The sequence below is a fragment of the Pelodiscus sinensis genome, chromosome 6 (assembly GCF_052426305.1).
Source record: "Pelodiscus sinensis isolate ZL-2025 chromosome 6, ASM5242630v1, whole genome shotgun sequence".
NCBI classification, from domain to species: domain Eukaryota; kingdom Metazoa; phylum Chordata; order Testudines; family Trionychidae; genus Pelodiscus; species Pelodiscus sinensis.
The window spans coordinates 11,390,576-11,408,637 of record NC_143057.1 but is presented as its reverse complement, the minus strand read 5'-3'; the positions used below and the strand labels follow the sequence as shown (position 1 = coordinate 11,408,637).

Here is an 18,062-nt window from a genome sequence, read left to right as displayed (position 1 = left end):
TGTGTAAATGACACTGGTGAAGTTATTTCAGCTAGAGACTGATAGCCATGTAAGACCAAGAGAAGTTTGTGCTCGGTGTGCGGTTTCACAGGTGAAACAGATAAAGATTGAGGCTTGTGCCCTCACATTGCTAAGTGATAATTCTGCCTCTGGAACAAGATATGAGTGGGATAGGTCCTGTCGCAGTAGCAAATGTTTCAGTTATAAAGAAGACATAGAACACTTGGTGGTGATAGCTTTCCCAATGGGGAGAAACTCCCTTAATAATGCTAGAATAGTGATAGAGATGTAGCCGTGTTAGTCTGGGGTAGCTGAAGCAAAATGCAGGACAATGTAGCACTTTAAAGACTAACAAGATGGTTTATTAGATGATGAGCTTTCATGGGCCAGACCCACTTCCTCAGATCAAATAGTGGAAGAAAGTAGTCACAACCATATATACCAAAGGATACAATTTAAAAAAATGAACAAATATGAAAAGGACAAATCACATTGCAGAACAGGAGGGGGATGCGGGGGGGGGGGGGGGGAGGAAGGAAGGTAAGTGTCTGTGAATTGATGATATTAGAGGTAGGGAGAGTGGGATGTTTGTGAGTTAATGGTATTAGAGGTGATAATTGGGGAAACTATCTTGGTAATGGTATAGATTATATTTCTGGATGCCCAGGAATATGTGTTCTTGATCTTATAACTCACTTGGTTAGGTCCAATAATGGTATCAACAGAATGAATATGTGGACAAAGCTGGCAACGGGGTTTGTTGCAAGGGAAGGTACCAGGGTTGGTATTAGTGTGGTATGTCCTGTGGTGGTTGGTAAGAATCATCTTGAGGTTAGGTGGTTGTCTATAGGAGACTATGGGTCTGTCTCCCAGAGCCTCTTTGAGTATGGTATCCTGTTCCAATATAGGCTGTAGTTTATTGATAATGTGTTGGACAGGTTTAAGTTGGGGGTTGTAGGTGATGACAAGTGGTGTTCTATTGTTGGTTTTCTTGGGTCTGTCTTGAAGTAGATGGTTTCTAGGTATTCGTCTGGCTCTTTCAATTTGCTTTTTTATTTCTCCAGGTGGGTAGTTGAGGTTTATAAATGCTTGGTAGAGATCCTGAAGCTTCTGGTCTCTGTCAGTGAGATTAGAGCAGATGCGGTTGTATCGAAGGGCTTGGCTATAGACGATGGATCGTGTGGTGTGTTCTGGATGGGAGCTGGAAGCATGTAGGTAACTGTATGAGTCGGTGGGTTTTCTGTAGAGAGTGGTGTCTAATTTTCCATTGTTGATTTGTACGGTGGTGTCCAGGAAATGGATCTCTCGTGTAGAATGGTCCAGGCTGAGGTTGATGGTGGGGTGTAGGTTGTTGAAATCTCTGTGGAATATCTCCAGTGTTTCTTGGCCATGCGTCCAGATCATAAAGATGTCATCGATGTACAGTAGGTAGAGGAGGGGTGAAAGGGGACAGGAGTTGAGGAAACGTTGTTCTAGGTCAGCCATAAAGATGTTAGCATACTGTGGGGCCATGCGTGTACCCATGGCTGTGCCGCTGATCTGGAGGTATAAGTTGTTCTCAAACTGTAAATAATTGTGGGTGAGAACAAAGTTACATAGGTCTGCTATCAGGTTGGCAGTAGTGTCCTCTGGGATAGTGTTTCTAATTGCTTGTAATCCGTCTTCATGTGGGATGTTGGTATATAGAGCTTCTACATCCATGGTGGCAAGGATGGTGTTATTGGGGAGGTTATCGATGTTTTGTAGTTTCCTTAGGAAGTCAGTAGTGTCTCGGAGATAGCTGGGGGTATTGGTTACGAAGGGTTTGAGAAGAGTGTCTACATAGCTGGATAGACCAGTAGTGAGCGTGCCAATACCAGAGATGATGGGACGTCCGGGGTGCCCAGGTTTATGGATCTTGGGAAGTAGATAGAACAATCCTGGTCGGGGGTCAGAAGGTGATTCTGTGTGGATTTGTTCCCGAGTAGCTGTGGGGAGGCTTTTAAGGAGACAGTGTAGTTTCTTTTGGTATTCCAAGGTGGGATCAGAGGGGAGAGGTTTGTAAAATGTGGTGTTCGAGAGTTGTCTGGTTGCCTCCTGGTTATAGTCGGCCTTATTCATAATGACCACAGCACCCCCTTTGTCAGCTGGTTTGATTACAATGTCTAGGTTGTTTTTGAGACTCTGGATGGCATGGTGTTCAGCGCGGCTAAGATTGTGTGTCGCTTGTTGTCGTTTGCGAATAATGTCAGTCTGTGCGTTGTTGCGGAAGCTGTGTATATAGAAATCCAGATTGTAATTCCGACCGTCAGGGGGAGTCCATATAGAATTATTTTTCCTTTGGTGTTGATAGGAGGGATCTGGTAGGTCAGATTGATGTTCAGTGGTGGTTTGGAAATATTCTCGGAGACGGAGGCGGCGAAAAAAAGCCTCAAGGTCACCACAAAATTGTATCCAGTTTGTGGGGGACGTGGGGCAGAAAGAGAGACCCCGGGACAAGACAGACTTTTCTGCTGGATTGAGTTTGTAGCTGGAGAGGTTAACAATATTATCCGGTGGGTTGAGGCAGTTGCTGTTGTAGCCAGTGGTATGGAGCAGGTTAGAAAATTTATTGTCTTTTCTTTGTTGTAGGGAATAGAAGTGTGTATAGTAGATTTCTTGTCTGGTGGAACAAAATACTTTCCCCAATTATCACCTCTAATACCATTAACTCACAAACATCCCACTCTCCCTACCTCTAATATCATCAATTCACAGACACTTACCTTCCTTCCTCCCCCCCCCCCCTCTCCCGCATCCCCCTCCTGTTCTGAAATGTGATTTGTCCTTTTCATATTTGTTCATTTTTTTTAATTGTATCCTTTGGTATATATGGTTGTGACTACTTTCTTCCACTATTTGATCTGAGGAAGTGGGTCTGGCCCACGAAAGCTCATCATCTAATAAACCATCTTGTTAGTCTTTAAAGTGCTACATTGTTCTGCATTTTCCTTAATAATGCTGGTAGTCACTTAAAACTGTGCTGTCAAAAATCCATGATGAGTACATTTCTATTTTGAAACTGCTGTTAAAAATAGGATTGTCATTTGCCTGGCCATTTCTTAACAAACAAACCAAACTATTTGCTTATGGCTTTGACTCAGCTATCTTTGAGGAAATGCTTAAAAACAACAAATAGTCTAATAGCACATTAAAGACTAACAAAACATGTAGATGGTACCATGAGCTTTCGTGGGCACAACCCACTTCATCAGTGCCCACAAAAGCTCATGATACCATCTATATGTTTTGACTTTAAAGTGCTACTAGACTATTTGTTGTTTTTTAAGTTTTTCCCTGTTACAGATTAATTCAGCTACCCCTCTGAAGCTTGTGAGGAAATGGTTCTTTCTAAGATATAAGTACTAGCTCTTCACATAAGATGGTTGAACATTCACATTTCCTTTAAAAAGAAAAGTCAGAATTTTTTGCAAGTGAACAATTTTTGTTAAGATGCTGTTTTTACGGGTCCTGAAAACCTAAGACTGGTAGCTTTAGCATCCCTGAACAGACATTAGAAAAGCTTTTCCACATAGCTTGGTTCAGGCACTGCAAAATAATTGGCTAGCAAGCTTTTTTTTTTTCTTCTTTACATCTCTGTGACTCACCTGAGCAGGAGCTGCTGGTTGTGTATTAGTTTGCATGATGATGCACATAAAGTTTCATGAATGGCTGAACTGATATTACCAGTCCACAAAACACAATTTGAAGCTCACGGTGAAGCAATAGTAGCAGTAATTATCCTGACAGAAAACTGACATCTGAAGAACAATAGATTTCCTAATGGTCTGATGCTCTCAAAGCTTATCTCCAACTTAATGGGAATGGACAGAATGAGTAAGGGGCTCAGGGGGAGTGTTTGAGGGGATATTACTTTGAAGGTCAGTGTCCATATAGTTATAATGGCCAGTCATTCAACCAAATGGGATGGGAAAGCCAGCTAACAAACTATCCCCTGAACTGCTCAGGCCTTAGGGACCAATGCACCCCTCCCCCACCCAGAGCATAAAAGGGGGTTGCCTGGAGGTTGTAAGAGGAGGATCCTTTTGCAGATTGGAATGCTGTTTATTGCTTCAAGGCCAGAAAGAGCCATTATGAGCATCGAGTCTGACTTCCTGTAGCACACAGGCTACAGACTCTCACCCAATGAATCCTGCATGGAGTCCAGTCCAGGATGTGGAGTGGGGATGTGAACAGGAAACCAGTTAACCAGTTACCTGGTAGTCATCACCCTTATTGGTTAAATGGTTCCCCAGGGAGCACCCTCCCCACCCCCATCCACAGAGCTGCTCTAGCCCTACTGCAGAGGCTGGGAGCTTGGAGCCATGAGCAGCTCCAGCACAGGGCTGGGAGTGGGAGCCCCACAAGCTATGGGGCTGGAGTGGTGAGATCCTGCTAGTCAGTTAACCAGTTAAACATTAGGTTAACATCAGTTTGACCGGTGAACTGATTAACTGGGATTTTATATTCCTAATCTGGAGGAAGCAGGCTAAAGCACATCCCTTGGACGAGGTCTATACCAGACCTGGAAGGCCAGCTTAAGGTACGCAACTCCAGCTACATAAAATATGCTGGAGTTGGCACAAAATGAGCTAAATCTAGCTAGGGGCATAAAGGTTAACAAAAAGATGTTCTACAAGTATATTAGGAGGAAGACCAAGGACAGGATAGGCCCATTGCTCAGTGAAGAGGGAGAAACAATAACAGGAAACTTGGAAATGGCAGAGGTGCTTAATGACTTCTTTGTTTCCGTTTTCGTCAAGATGATAGATGGTGACGGGATGCCTAACATAGTGAATGCCAGTGGATATAGCGTAGGTTTAGAAGTTAAAATAGAAGAACAAGTTAAAAATTACTTAGAAAAGTTAGATGGCTGCAAGTCACCAAGGCCTGATGAAATGCATCTTAGAATGCTTGAGGAGCTGATAGAGGAGGTATCTGAGCCTCTAGCTACCATCTTTGAAAAATCATGGAAGTCGGGAGAGATTTCAGAAGACTGGAAAAGGGCAAATATAGTGCCCATCTATAAAATGGGAAATAAGAACAACCCAGGAACCTACAGACCAGTCCATTTAACTTCTGTGCCAGGAAAGATAACGGAGCAAGTAATTAAAAGAATTTATGTGCAAACATCTGGAAAAAAATAAGGTGGTAGGTTACAGCCAGCATGGATTTGTAAAGAACAAATTTGGTCATATCAAACCAATCTCTTAGCTTTCTTGGATAGAATAACAAGTTTTGCAGATAAGGGAGAAGTGGTGGACGTGTTATACCTAGACTTTAAGGCATTGACATGATCTTGCACGACCTTCTTATCAATAAACTAGGGAAATACAACCTAGATAGGGCTACTATGAGGTGGGTGTAGTTATTAATGGTTCACAGTCCTGCTGGAAGGGCATAACAAGTGGGGTTCTGTAGGGGTCTGTTTTGGGACTGGTTCTGTTCCATATCTTCATCAGTGAATTAGATGATGACAGAGTACAATTATTAAGTTTGCAGATAATACCAAGCTGGGAGGGGTTGCAAGTGTTTTGGAGGACAGGGTCAAAATTCAAAATGATCTGGACAAACTAGAGAAATGGTCTGAGGTAATTAGGATGAAGTTTAATAAGGGCAAATGCAAAGTACTCCACTTAGGAAGGAACAATCAGTTTCCTACATACAGAATGGGAAGTGACTGTCTAGGAAGGAGTACTTCCTAGGGGTGTTGTGGAATTTCCACCTCTGGAGATATTTAAGAGCAGGTTAGACAAACACCTGTCAGGGATGGTCTAGATCAGGCCATTGGATCCGGCCTGCAGAGACAATGGGGAGCCCCAGGCAGGCTCTCCTGTTTGGTCTGCAGCCCCACACGCCTCTCAGAAACACGGCTGTGGAACGCTTTCGCTTTGAGTCCGGAGGGGAGGGGGAAAGTTTCAGACTCTGCTCCCACTCTCAGCACAGTCCCATTGGCCTGTTTCTGAACAGACCCTGGCAAGTGGGAGCTGCCTGTTTGAATAACAGGCAGCCACAAAGCTCAATCCTCCTGCTCACTCACTCAAAGACATGGCCGAGCAGGCAGAAGCATTTTAAGCTCTGCAGTCCTTTGGCTCTGCAGGCTGGCAAACTGGTAAGTCTCCTGATGAGAACCTGCCTCTGGCACCTCAGCCCTTCCCTTCCTCAACCTTCTGCCGTACACTCCTGCCCCATTACTCCACATGCACACATACTCCTTCCCAGATCTGGCACCCCAATCTCCTGACTAAGATAACAATCTCTTCCTACCCTAGGTCACATCCCAAAACCCTGCACCTCAGTTCCCTGCCCTAGGTCACAACTACCTCCTTCACCCAAACCCCCTCAAAGACTCCATTCTCCCTCCTGCACCCTAGTCCTTTACCCCATGCTCCCTTCTGCGCTCAACCTCCATCCCACACTCCGCACCTCCTCTATTAATACCATGGAAGTGTGTGGCCCTCGACCACTTTCCCACATCTTGGGAGTGGCCCCTCATCAAAAATTATTGCCCCGGTCTAGATGATGCTTAGTCCTGCCATGAGGGCAGGGGACTGGACTCAATGACCTCTTGAGGTCCCTTCCAGTGGGATTCTATGATTCTAAGCCAAGCTTGGCACCGTCCCCATTGCAGGATGCCACCAAGAGCAAACACTCCCTTCAGCTTCCCCTACTTCTCATGATTTCCAGGAGTACACATGCTGGCCAGGACTGCCCTCAGCGTTCGATTTACAGGTCAATACTAAACCCACTAAATCAAATGCCAGAACGTTGATCTCCGACACGGCAAGTGAAGGCATGCCTTTAGAAAGTCCTCCAATCTTGTTTTAGAGAGTCCCGCTTAAGAAAAAGCCACCTCATCTCTCACTGATCTATTCCAATAGTTAACTTCTCTCTCTGCTAAAATTTGAGTCAGTGAAAACTTCAAAGTATTAAAATCATCAGGATATTGGGCTATTCACTTCTATCTGCCAGGAAGCCTATTAAGAGAATTGTATTTCTGTTGTTGTTGCACAAGGTAGTGCAGTTTCCATTACAGCAGGTTGACAGTGCCATGAATACTGCAGCAAAGGCAATTTAATTGAAGTGTCTTCAGCAGTGGTGGATAACTATACTACAAAATTGTTCATTTTCAGTGATAAAGATTCAATTTTTCTAAAAAGCTTAATCTGGGCAGATATTGGCAGTCAGGGAAAAAAAAGTGTAATGTTTCTTAAAACTATTTCAATGTAATGTCAGTACAAATCCTGAATATAGAGTAGATGGTGCACTCTTGTTCATTTTTATGCTCTCATAAAAGAGAATCTTTTCTTTTTTTTAATGAAGTCACAGGGGAACTAGAAGCAGCTGACTGCAAAAACATGATATAAGTAAATGGCATTTTTGAAAGTGTTGTTTTCAAAAGTCACTTTAAAAAGAATCCCTGCTCTAGTTGTGAGTAAATTTGCCTGGCCTTTCCTTAGCAAGATGCAAATTGACCTTTTAAAATATTTTTATCTTTAATTCCTTCCTTATTGAGGTGCTTCCATTTGGAATAATGAGCTATTCTACAACATAGACCCAGCAAGCTGCTTTACACAACGCATATTTTGCACCACTAGTCATTTTATCATCTAGTTTGAATTGAAGCTGCACGTTTTCAAAGAGAAACATAAAAAATATGATCTGTGGGATATATTTAAGCAGCAACCAAGTTCAAGAAAATAAAACTCTAAATGTTCTAGATATTTTTCAATGGATTCGTCCTCAGATGTCGCTGACTAGGTGCTGATTGTGTGTGTGTGTGTGTGTGTGTGTGTGAGAGAGAGAGAGAGAGAGAGAGAGAGAGAACGCACTATTTGTCTTAATAAGACATATGTCTAAGTATTTACCTTTACATTCACTCAAAGTACAGAATGGATCCACTTCTGTTAAAAAAGAAAGATATAGGCACAATCTGAGACTCTCAGAAATTAGACCTCTAATACTTGAAAAAGATAGATGACAGTTGGTGCTGGAAACAAAGGACATATTTTAAAGCATATAAGGTTGAGCACAGTTCTCTTGAAGCTACAGAGCCGAATTCTCCATTTTTTTGTATCATTTGCAACTGTTTACATCAGTGCAAAGAGGCTGTAAAACACTTGTAAACCAGACTGGTATGTTTTGCATCCACATTGCACTGATGTAAATAACATAAAAGTGGCCATACTGGTCAGATCAAAAGTTCATCTAGCTCTGTGTCCTGTCTTTCAACAGTGGCTAGTGCCAGGAGCCCCAGAAGGAATGAATAGAACAGGCAATCATCAAGTGATTCATTCTCTGTTGTTCATTCCCAGCTTCTGACAGGAATATACTAGAGACGCCAACCCAATGCAACCTTTTGCCCCATTTCCATAGTATTTGGGTACCTCACAATCTTTAGTGTATTTATCCCCAGAACACCCTTGTGAGGTAGAACAGTGCTGTTACCCCCACTTTACAGATTGGGGAATGGAGACAGAGATTAAGTGACTTGTCCAAGGTCACTCAGGTAGTCTGTGGCAGATTAAGGAATTAAACCCTGATCTCCTAAATCTAATGCCCTAAGAATTGAACTATCCTACCTCTCCTATTTCTACCTCAGTTAGTCCATATTATTTGTCTGTCTATTCTCTGTTGACAATATCTCTTAAATATTTCTCATGCATATTTGCCTACAGTTCAAATTGTAGAGTAGGATATAAACTACTTTAAAGGCTTTGGGGAGTAATTGTTTACATGAATTGCTCCATGTGCTATGATTCACACCATGTATATAGCATAGCCCCTAGATAATAAAGTCAGATGCCAGATTCTGTGAATTTGGCATGCCAAGAATTTTTTATTTATTGAGCCTGATCCTAATTTTGTCATGTTTTGGAAACCTTGGGCATTAGTCTGATCTCATTTATGCAAGTATAAATTATTAATAGCTCCATTACATCAGTGGAGTTACACAAATGTAAAACCAGATTGAGGCACCTTATATAGAAGCTAAATTATGGGTCCAAAACTCACTGAAGTAAATGGAAAGACCTCTGCTGAGTTCAGTGGGCCTTGCTTCAGCTCCTCTGTGCATTAATAACTTTATAGACATACAGGAGAGACAGAGGTTCTGTTGTAAATTTGAATTAATGACACATAAACCGAGCTGGAGGGAGAGCAATTAAACATGAAAGGTGGTAATTTCCACATCTCAAGATACCCTAAAAAGGAAATGGGCGTTAAAAAATCCTTACAAAAAAAATTAGTCCAGGGAATTTTCAGAAAAGATGGAGTCTCCCCTTTTCTTCTTCTAAAAGTTATCTTTTATTTGATAGCTTGCCCATCTGGAACATATAAGCCTGACGGTTCACCCGGTGGAATTAGCACTTGCATCTCTTGTCCTGACGACAACCACACCTCTCCCCCTGGAAGCACCTCCATCAAGGACTGTGTCTGCAAGGATGGGTATCGTGCTGCAGGACAGGCCTGTGAACGTAAGTCTTTCCAAACAGAGAAGATGAGTAGAGATGACAGGCACATTAGGACACATTGACATCTTAGCCCTTCTTGAACTGTTTTGCTGTAAATGAGATGGGCAGGCGTCTGTGGGGTTTATTACAGTGTTTCATATTCATGCCTCCCAGACCATAGATACTATCAATGGGTTTTTTTAAAGCCACATTAAAGACATAAACAAACCGAGTTGGAAATAACACAAACAATGCTAACCCTGTTGTTGTATGATTAGTTGTGCACTGCCCTGAGCTGCAGCCCCCTGAAAATGGCTACTTTATCCAGAACATCTGCAACAACTACTTCAACGCTGCCTGTGGAATCCGATGTAAAGCAGGATTCGACCTAGTTGGGAGCAGCATACGGCTTTGTCAGCCAAATGGTGTCTGGTCTGGTTCAGAGTCCACATGCAGAGGTAAGGAAGCCATTCCTGTGGAAAAACCTTTTGACACGAGTTATGTTGTTGTTAATAAGGGTTTGAGGTTTGTTAGTTTTGCTGATTGACAGGCCTATAAACTCCAAATGAAGGAATATTCAAAAGAAAAATCCCATGCTGTGGATTTCATCTTCCGATTTACTAAAATGGGACAAGAAACCTTCAATAAGAAATGCAGAGTGATATAAACTGCTAGAAATACAAACCCTGGTAAATATTCTGCATTGTCCTTTTTTACACACCTATCCAGTTTATGACTAACTTTATTCAGCTAACACCAATGGAACTACAAGAATAAAGTTAAGATTTTAAGTAAAGTTAGGGTTAGTAAATAAGGATATGTCTATACTACCACCCTAGTTCGAACTAGACTGGTAATGTAGGCAACCGGAGTTGCAAATGAAGCCCGGGATTTGAATTTCCCGGGCTTCATTTGCATAAAGCCGGGCGCCGCCATTTTTAAATGTCCGCTAGTGTGGACTCCGTGCTGCGCGGCTACACGCGGCACGGACTAGGTAGTTCGGACTAGGTAGTTCCTCCTTTCACGAGGAGTAACGGTAGTTCGGACTAGGAAGTCTAGTCCGAACTACCTAGTCCGTGCCGCGTGTAGCCGCGCGGCACGGAGTCCGCACTAGCGGACATTTAAAAATGGCGGCGCCCGGCTTTATACAAATGAAGCCCGGGAAATTCAAATCCCGGGCTTCATTTGCAACTCTGGTTGCCTACATTGCCACCCTAGTTCGAAGTAGGGTGGTAGTGTAGACATACCCTAAGAGTTTTCAGGATGAGGGTTTCAGAATATTCATGAGGGATTCATATGATGGATTAGATGCACATTGGCTTTGGAACCTGGGGGCATAAACTTCAATAATGAATATTCTTTCCAAATTTCTGGTTTATGATGCTTGGGTTTATTTTGTCAAAGGAAAAAATGGAGAGTTCCAGGCCACATGTATAATCTCAGAAGAGTTTTGACTGTGGTTCATTGGAGAATGACTATTTCCTGGAGAGTGAACGTGAAGATATATTAACCGGAAAGGAGATAATCAGAAGGAATGAATGAGGATGACATGCTGGGAATAGGGAGGGGGCTGAAAAAGTGTCCCCAGAGGACCTCTTGCGGCACTAGTAACTTTATTTGAACATTGCTTGAGTAGATCAGTTCGCAATTACATCTTGCTGCTGGCTGTGGCCTAGTACATGATGTAATAGAGGAAGGAATCCATCTTCTTGTTCCACCAATGCACATGCAGGACATCTTAGCCAGTTATGCAGGTCTACAAAGAATGTGAGGTTCCTTTCTGACTTCCTACAGGCACTTATGCATTGAGACTGCTCTTCCACCTTCTACATCCTGTTCCGAGAAAGAAAGCTTGCAGCCACTCGGTGGCTGGTATGCAGGTCATGTTACTCATGGGTTACGTCTACACTTGCTCCCTAGTTCAATCTAGGGATGCAAATGTAGCTGACCAAAATTGCTAATGAAGCGGGGATTTAAATATCGCTCATTTTTTTTGAGGAGTAACGTTAGTTCGAACCAGTGTGCCCCAGAGCGCACTTCTTGATTTGAATCAGCTGATGAGTGGAATAGCGCGCGGGCGAGATTATGCTAATGAAATGCAGGATATTTAAATTCCCGCTTCATTAGCAATTTCGGTCAGCTACATTTGCATCCCTAGTTCGAACCAGGGCTCAAGTGAAGATGTACCCCCAGGTAAAGAATGTGTGGTGAAGACAAGGGGAATGGACAGAGCCAGAGATATGCTCTCATGGCATCCCACCTTACATTGCATAGCAAATTGCTACATGGTCTGATGCAGAATATTGTTGCTGACCTTACTCTCCCCCTACACCTTACAGTGACCGTGGAAGGGGTGAGAACTTGCAATGGGGGGGGGGAGGGGTTTCTAGTACTTTGGGAGAGGTAAGCAAGATCCCTTGGGTATGGCCCTGTCTTTCCACTAGGCAGGCTACAGAGTGATATAGTTTGAAAATCCAGCTGTGGACTGATTGGAGTATTGGGAGACCAGGTCCCCATGAGACTCTCTCTTACAAAAGAGTCCTCAGAATGAAAAAGCTGGAGAGCCCCTATACGAAAGGAAAGGACTGATTAATTTTCACTCTAATCATCTGTAGTATTGTAGTCTCCACACAGAGAAGAACAGTCTCAAGCATGTAAAGTTTAGAGAGTCCCCCTCGTACGCTCACTTTTGAGGGAGAAGCTATTCTGTCTTCTGATTTTGGGGTGCAGGTGGTTTCTTTTTTTTGGCAAGGTTTCAGGTTTCCTTTGAGCTGTTATCTTCACGTGGCATTAATTTTCCTTGAAGCATGTGGAAGGTTTCTTTTTTTTCTTTTTTTCCCCTAGCAAAATACATCATGTTGAATATTTTCTAATTAAAAAAAAAAAGTCTAGCATATGCTTTGTCTGCCCTACTCCATTCATTCATGAAATCATGCTTTAGAAAAGAGCAAGATCAAAGACACAGTTTATGGACTGTCTCATTAGTCCTATCAAGTATTTTATCACGTCAATTATGAAAGGGCACCAAAGGATTTTAATCCTTCACACTGCTTTAGATTTCTACGTTGAACATTCAACATTTTGGCACGTTTGCACTACGTAGCTGAAATGTGCCATGAGTGTGATAAGTTATGCTTAGCCCCATCAAGCACACCTTCTGCAGTTTACAGCAGCTATATAAAATTAAGCTAAATACTGCTCAGCTACAAAAAAACCATTTAATCACAAAAAATGTACTGTGACAAAATATAGAGGATATATTTTAATGTACATTTATGGGGATTTTTAGTGTTTGGGAAAAGTGCCAGATTGATAGTCCTGCCAAGTGGATGGTCTTGTGGTTAAGGCACTAGTCTGCAATTTGGAAGAGCTGGATTCTGTTTCTGGTTCTGTAGCACAAGGTTTGTAGCGTTGCTTTGTGTAGCCACATCACCCTGAAAGGAACAAAACAATGGCCATGCATTCCTTCCACACCACCAGGTGAGCAGAATCTGACAACAAAGGTAAGGAGACAAATGCTACCACCTGTCAAGATGTATAGCACTAATCACTTGGTGACCATTTCTCCATTGCTTCCAGATTTATTCCAGTTGCCTGCATAAAGCCTCTAGGAGTCCCCTGCTGGCCCCATGCTCCCCACAGCACTTTTGCCTTTGAAGTGTAGCAATAGCCCCACTATTGCTACACTTCGAATATGGAGGCATCCTTATCGACTAATCAAACAGTCGATGCAAATTGCATCGACTATTCAATTAGCCAGTTAATCTAAATTTAACATCCCTAATTGTAATATGTTTACTTACTGCAATTAAGCTAAAGAATAATAAAACTAGACTGAACAATGCTTTCTTGACTTCATTAAGAGTCTGGTGACTGTACTCTAGAATAAGGTCGTATCTACACTGCCGTTGAAAATCGGTGCAAGAATAGCACATGAATTTGGAAAGAGTGGCAGTACAGGCAGTCCCCGGGTTACATGGATCCGACTTACATCGGATCCCTACTTACAAACAGGGTGAGGCAACCCCGCACTAGCTGCTTCCCCCCAGCAGACCAGGGAGACATGAAGATAGCGCCCCCCCCCCAAGCAGACCATGGAGACGCGGAGCGGCTTTTCTCAGCAGACACCTCAGCTTGAGAATAAAGGACTGAGGGAAGTGAGGTGTGGGAGAATAAAACTGAGCTCTGGAGAAATGTTTGGCTAGAGTTTCCCCTACAATATGTACCAGTTCCGACTTACATACAAATTCAACTTAAGAACAAACCTACAGTCCCTATCTTGTACGTAACCCGGGGACTGCCTGTATTCTGAACCTGAGTGAATATGAGGCAGCCATAATGCCTAGATGTGAGGCAGCTAACTGGGTTGTCACCCATTATAGTCTGATTAATAGTTGCTACAAATCATGCAGGTTTTTCTGATGTGTTTATATTAAACTCTCTCTGAAAGAAACTTGATTTTTTTTAAATCTCTTGAGGTTTGTAATCCTGACTGTTTGTGCAGCTAGATTTCATTTGATTGATAACTGATTAACTTTGTTCTCTTACTATCTTTAGGAAGTTATGTAGTCTGTACACTTACATGCACATGTTTTCTCCTCAATATATGCAATAGACTACTGGAAAAAGGAAAGAGAGCTGCCAAGTTTGCTTAACTTTGAACTTGTTTGGACAGAAAGCTAGTAGTTTGACTCCTACATTGGCAGAGGGACACTTGGTAAAATGAACATTCTTAAACACAATATAGAAGTTCCCCAGGCCATTACAGTCATGAGTCATTCAAACCTTCACCTTCCCTCATCCAAGTCAATGGAAGTCATGGAAGCAAGATCTAGCTCTAAAAAAACCACAGTAGATTGCAAAATAGCCGCTTCTTTTCCTTTTTTCTATTCAGTGGTGCTACTGCTGAATTTGTTAGACAAGACGGATGCACAAGATCACATTTAATTCCATGTTTTTCTGGAGTTCATCTTCATTATGTAATAAATCGGTGTTGAGATGCAGCATTATGATTTCCGCAAGTAAGAAAACAAAACAAAACTTCACACTCAGTTAAAGCTAATCCTGCACTTCCAATGCAGAATCATTCATCAGATCCTGCCAGAGCTAACTGAACAAATCTTCCTGAGTTACTGTTCCTTCAAAGGAACTTCTTTCACTAGATATCCACCTAGCTTTCCCATCTGACATCTTAGAGGCCTGATTTTTCAGAAAGGGGTAAGCCCCCACTTTGTGAAAATCAGGCCTCCCATAAGGTGTCTCCACATGAGCATGCAAAGTCACTACTTGTTTTTGAAACTTTAGCTCTATTTATAAGCCCAGATCACCAAAATGTTATTTTTACTTTATCCATTTGAATGACAAAGCATCTGAGAAGTGACATTGAAATTGCCTGTTTTAACTCTTGGTTTATGGTAAAAATGTAACATGCTTGTTTTCTCATTTGCAGTTCGAACGTGTCCAAAACTTCACACACCTGAAAATGGACGAATTAATTGTTCATCGGGTGATGTCTCCTACAAGACCGTGTGTTTTGTTACCTGTGATGAGGGCTATGAGGTGGAGGGAAACTCCAAACTCACCTGTCAAGGAAACTCTCAGTGGGATGGAAAGGAACCAACATGCGTGGGTATGGGGTTTTTTTTGTTGTTGTTTTATGTCATACCATGGGGAGGATTGGTATAAGGAAAAGAAAACCTGACCTCTAGATGGCTGGTTGAAATCCAGTCCAGATAGGTCCCTCCTCTTCTGTGGATGTTTGGTAACCTGTATGAAACAATCCAGTTTCTAGTTGCCATGGCTCTCCTGCAGAAGAGAGCATGGCTGAATCTCAGTTACCCTCTGGAAGCCAGAGAAGATCCCTCCAGCTAAAGCCCTGAGGCATTTTGACAGCATGGAGGGAGTTAAAGCTACTGCTGCCTCCTTTGTTGAACTTCCTAGTACAAAGGCCAGGAGTTCAAAAGGCTGTGGTTGCTGCACATTGTGTCTGAATTACATTGGCAGAGCATTGTGGGGAAGCCTCCATGCCTAGGGCCTGCACGGGACCTGTTCTGTCAATAAGTAGAGAACTTTGGATGCCAGCACTTTTCATGACTGCTAACTTCATTGGACAATGTTAATAATTTTTAAAACCCAGTGGGGAAAAAAGCAATACAGGAATCACGAGCATAGGTCCTGACTTTTCAGAAGTCGGGCTTGTTTGATACGCATGAAAATTGTGAGTGCGGGCAATGTTATTGGCCAATTCTGTGTCCAAATGGCCTATATTATGCCTAGAATTGTTTGCAGTTCAGGAACTACAAACACAGCAATGGGGATCCTGTGAGGACCAGGTTGAAATTGAGCCCCCGTGTAGATACATGCTTTAAAAACATCATGAAGATGAAGTCCTACATTTTGGGTTATTTACACTGTCTATTAAGAGCCTGATCTTGCTCCCAAATCAATGGGAACATTTAATTTAATTTCAAAAGAGCAAGACTGGGCCCTGCAGTGCTCTTGGATAATTATTATTGGAGAATTTACTGTACTCATCAATAGAGGCTTTGTCGTTTCTTAATTTTTCAATGTTTATACTTCAGTTCAATTGTATGACAAAAGGCTGCCTCTTGCTATAGGATGTTGTTGGATTCGTTTTGCACAATCAAGTAGCTTATATGAAAGGTTTTGCTGGATTTCTGAGTTACCCCCGACAAAGCTCTGTTTTTGATGGTCCCAAAAATCCAGTACGAGCTTTCTTTTGATTGTTCTATTGCAAAAAGTGTTAGCTGAAAAATCTGGGCTCGTTCCTGCCTTGGCTGCACTCAAAGGTCACTTGGATAGACTCCCCATGCATGGAAAGCAGATGTGGAATTTTACTGATGGGATGACTGCAGGGTCAAAAAATGCTAACTAGATTCCCCAATAGCACATTTTAAAATATTATCCTTACTGATGTTCTAAATTACTCTCACTATTAAAAATGTGCAGCTCGTGTCTAGTATGAATTTGTCAAACTGCAGCTTCCAACCACTGGGTCTCAATATGCTGTTTTCTGTAAGATTAAGGAAGCATTTACTAGCATAAATACTTCCCAGTGTAGGTACTTGTGGGTTGTGATTAGGTCATCGGTTAACTTTCTTTTGGTAAACTAAAAAATATTTTACTCCTTAAGTTTCTCACTATAAATCATGTTTTCCAAATGTCAGGCCCTATTCACAGCTCTTTTCTGAACTTTTTCAACATATTGTTTGAAGTGTGGATATCACAACTGGACATAGCATTCCAGTAGTAGCTTCACTAATCATAGAATCATAGCATACTAGGACTGGAAGGGACCTTGAGAGGTCATTGAGTCCAGTCCCCTGCCCCCATGGCAGGGACCAGTTCTTGCTGTGTTACAACAGTTATTTTGGATTGTTAGGGCCCAGTTACTTGTATTTGCCACAAACTATAGGTATTTTTCCCAAAGGGGTGTGTGTGCATAATGTGTACTTAATAGTAGCCCTGGCCCACACAGTGAACCCTCCTTTTTTTGCCCCCCCCCCCCCCCCCCAGAGCTCAGGGGGAGCAAAATATCCATTAACAATTAACCCCGGAACCCGAGAATAGTTAATTTGGCCTATGGGAAGCCTTGAACCTCAGTCTTCCCTGTCCCCTCCTCCCCTTATGGGTCTGGAGTGCCAGGGGAGTGAGGTGTCTCAGTTGGGGCCCACATTAATGAGGATTGGGGTGTTTTGGAGAGGTGGGGGGTTTTTTTGGTGTTTTTTTGTTTTTGTTTTTGGTTGTTTTTTTTTTTTTTTTTGCTTTTCACTTGTGTGGTCCCCAATTGATTCTTTTTGTGGGTCAGTGGCCACACAAAAAAGGTTTCTCATTCATGCCATAAATAAAGACCATGTTTCAACCCTTTGTGTTGGACATAAATTAATATTTTACTTAATTTAAAATGAAGTTTGGTAAACTAACATGCAAAAGTTAAAGCACTGAATCTGTTTAATAATGTCAATTGATCTTTCCTTTCTTACTGGTTAAATTAAACTGTTCTTCCTATCTACTGCACTAGCAAAATGGCTCGGGTGTAATTATATAATTAACAGCAAGTTTCCATTAGCAGCTGGTAGTCCACAGAAAGATTTGTGTTCAGCCAGGTGCGCCACGGGCCAAAAAGTTTAAGAACCACTGCATTATATTAAGTTCTGTTATCTACAATTAAAATATTTTATAGGCATGAAAACGTCTCTCTTTTTCTTTCTAACTTGCACATAAAATTAATATTTTCACACCACTGAACTCTTTTGTCTCTTGCCCTCTTCTATTCCATAAAGAATGGTTTAGAGCCATTATCTTAGATTTAATTTACATCAGGAAATGTTAATCTCCTTGTATTGTAATTCTCTGTACAGCGCACATGATTGTTGCAGGAGTACAAAATTACTTGGCATCAATGCCATGGGCAGTCATGCCATCTAGTGTTGAAAGAATTAGTGGGCCCGCTTTTTAAATGTATTTTTGCCAGTCTGCCTTCTCAAGATTGATGTTTAAAAGGAAGAGGGGAGGTAAAGAGACAGAGGTCAGTTAGTATCTGGCTGAGCATTATTCTTTGTCCTTTATGTT

The 18,062-nt window shown here is 42.1% G+C and overlaps 1 protein-coding gene across 3 annotated transcripts in view; it reads left to right on the top strand.

Annotated features, from left to right (window-relative positions):
• Nucleotides 1–18,062, top strand: part of SVEP1 (sushi, von Willebrand factor type A, EGF and pentraxin domain containing 1) — a 177,310-nt gene that overhangs the window by 51,975 nt on the left and 107,273 nt on the right. For all 3 annotated transcript variants that reach the window (XM_075931436.2, XM_075931435.2, XM_075931434.2), the window contains exons 4-6: nt 9,336–9,494; nt 9,749–9,928; nt 14,920–15,099. In XM_075931436.2, coding sequence (XP_075787551.2) covers nt 9,336–9,494; nt 9,749–9,928; nt 14,920–15,099 — 519 coding nt within the window. The remainder of the gene's footprint in view (nt 1–9,335; nt 9,495–9,748; nt 9,929–14,919; nt 15,100–18,062) is intronic.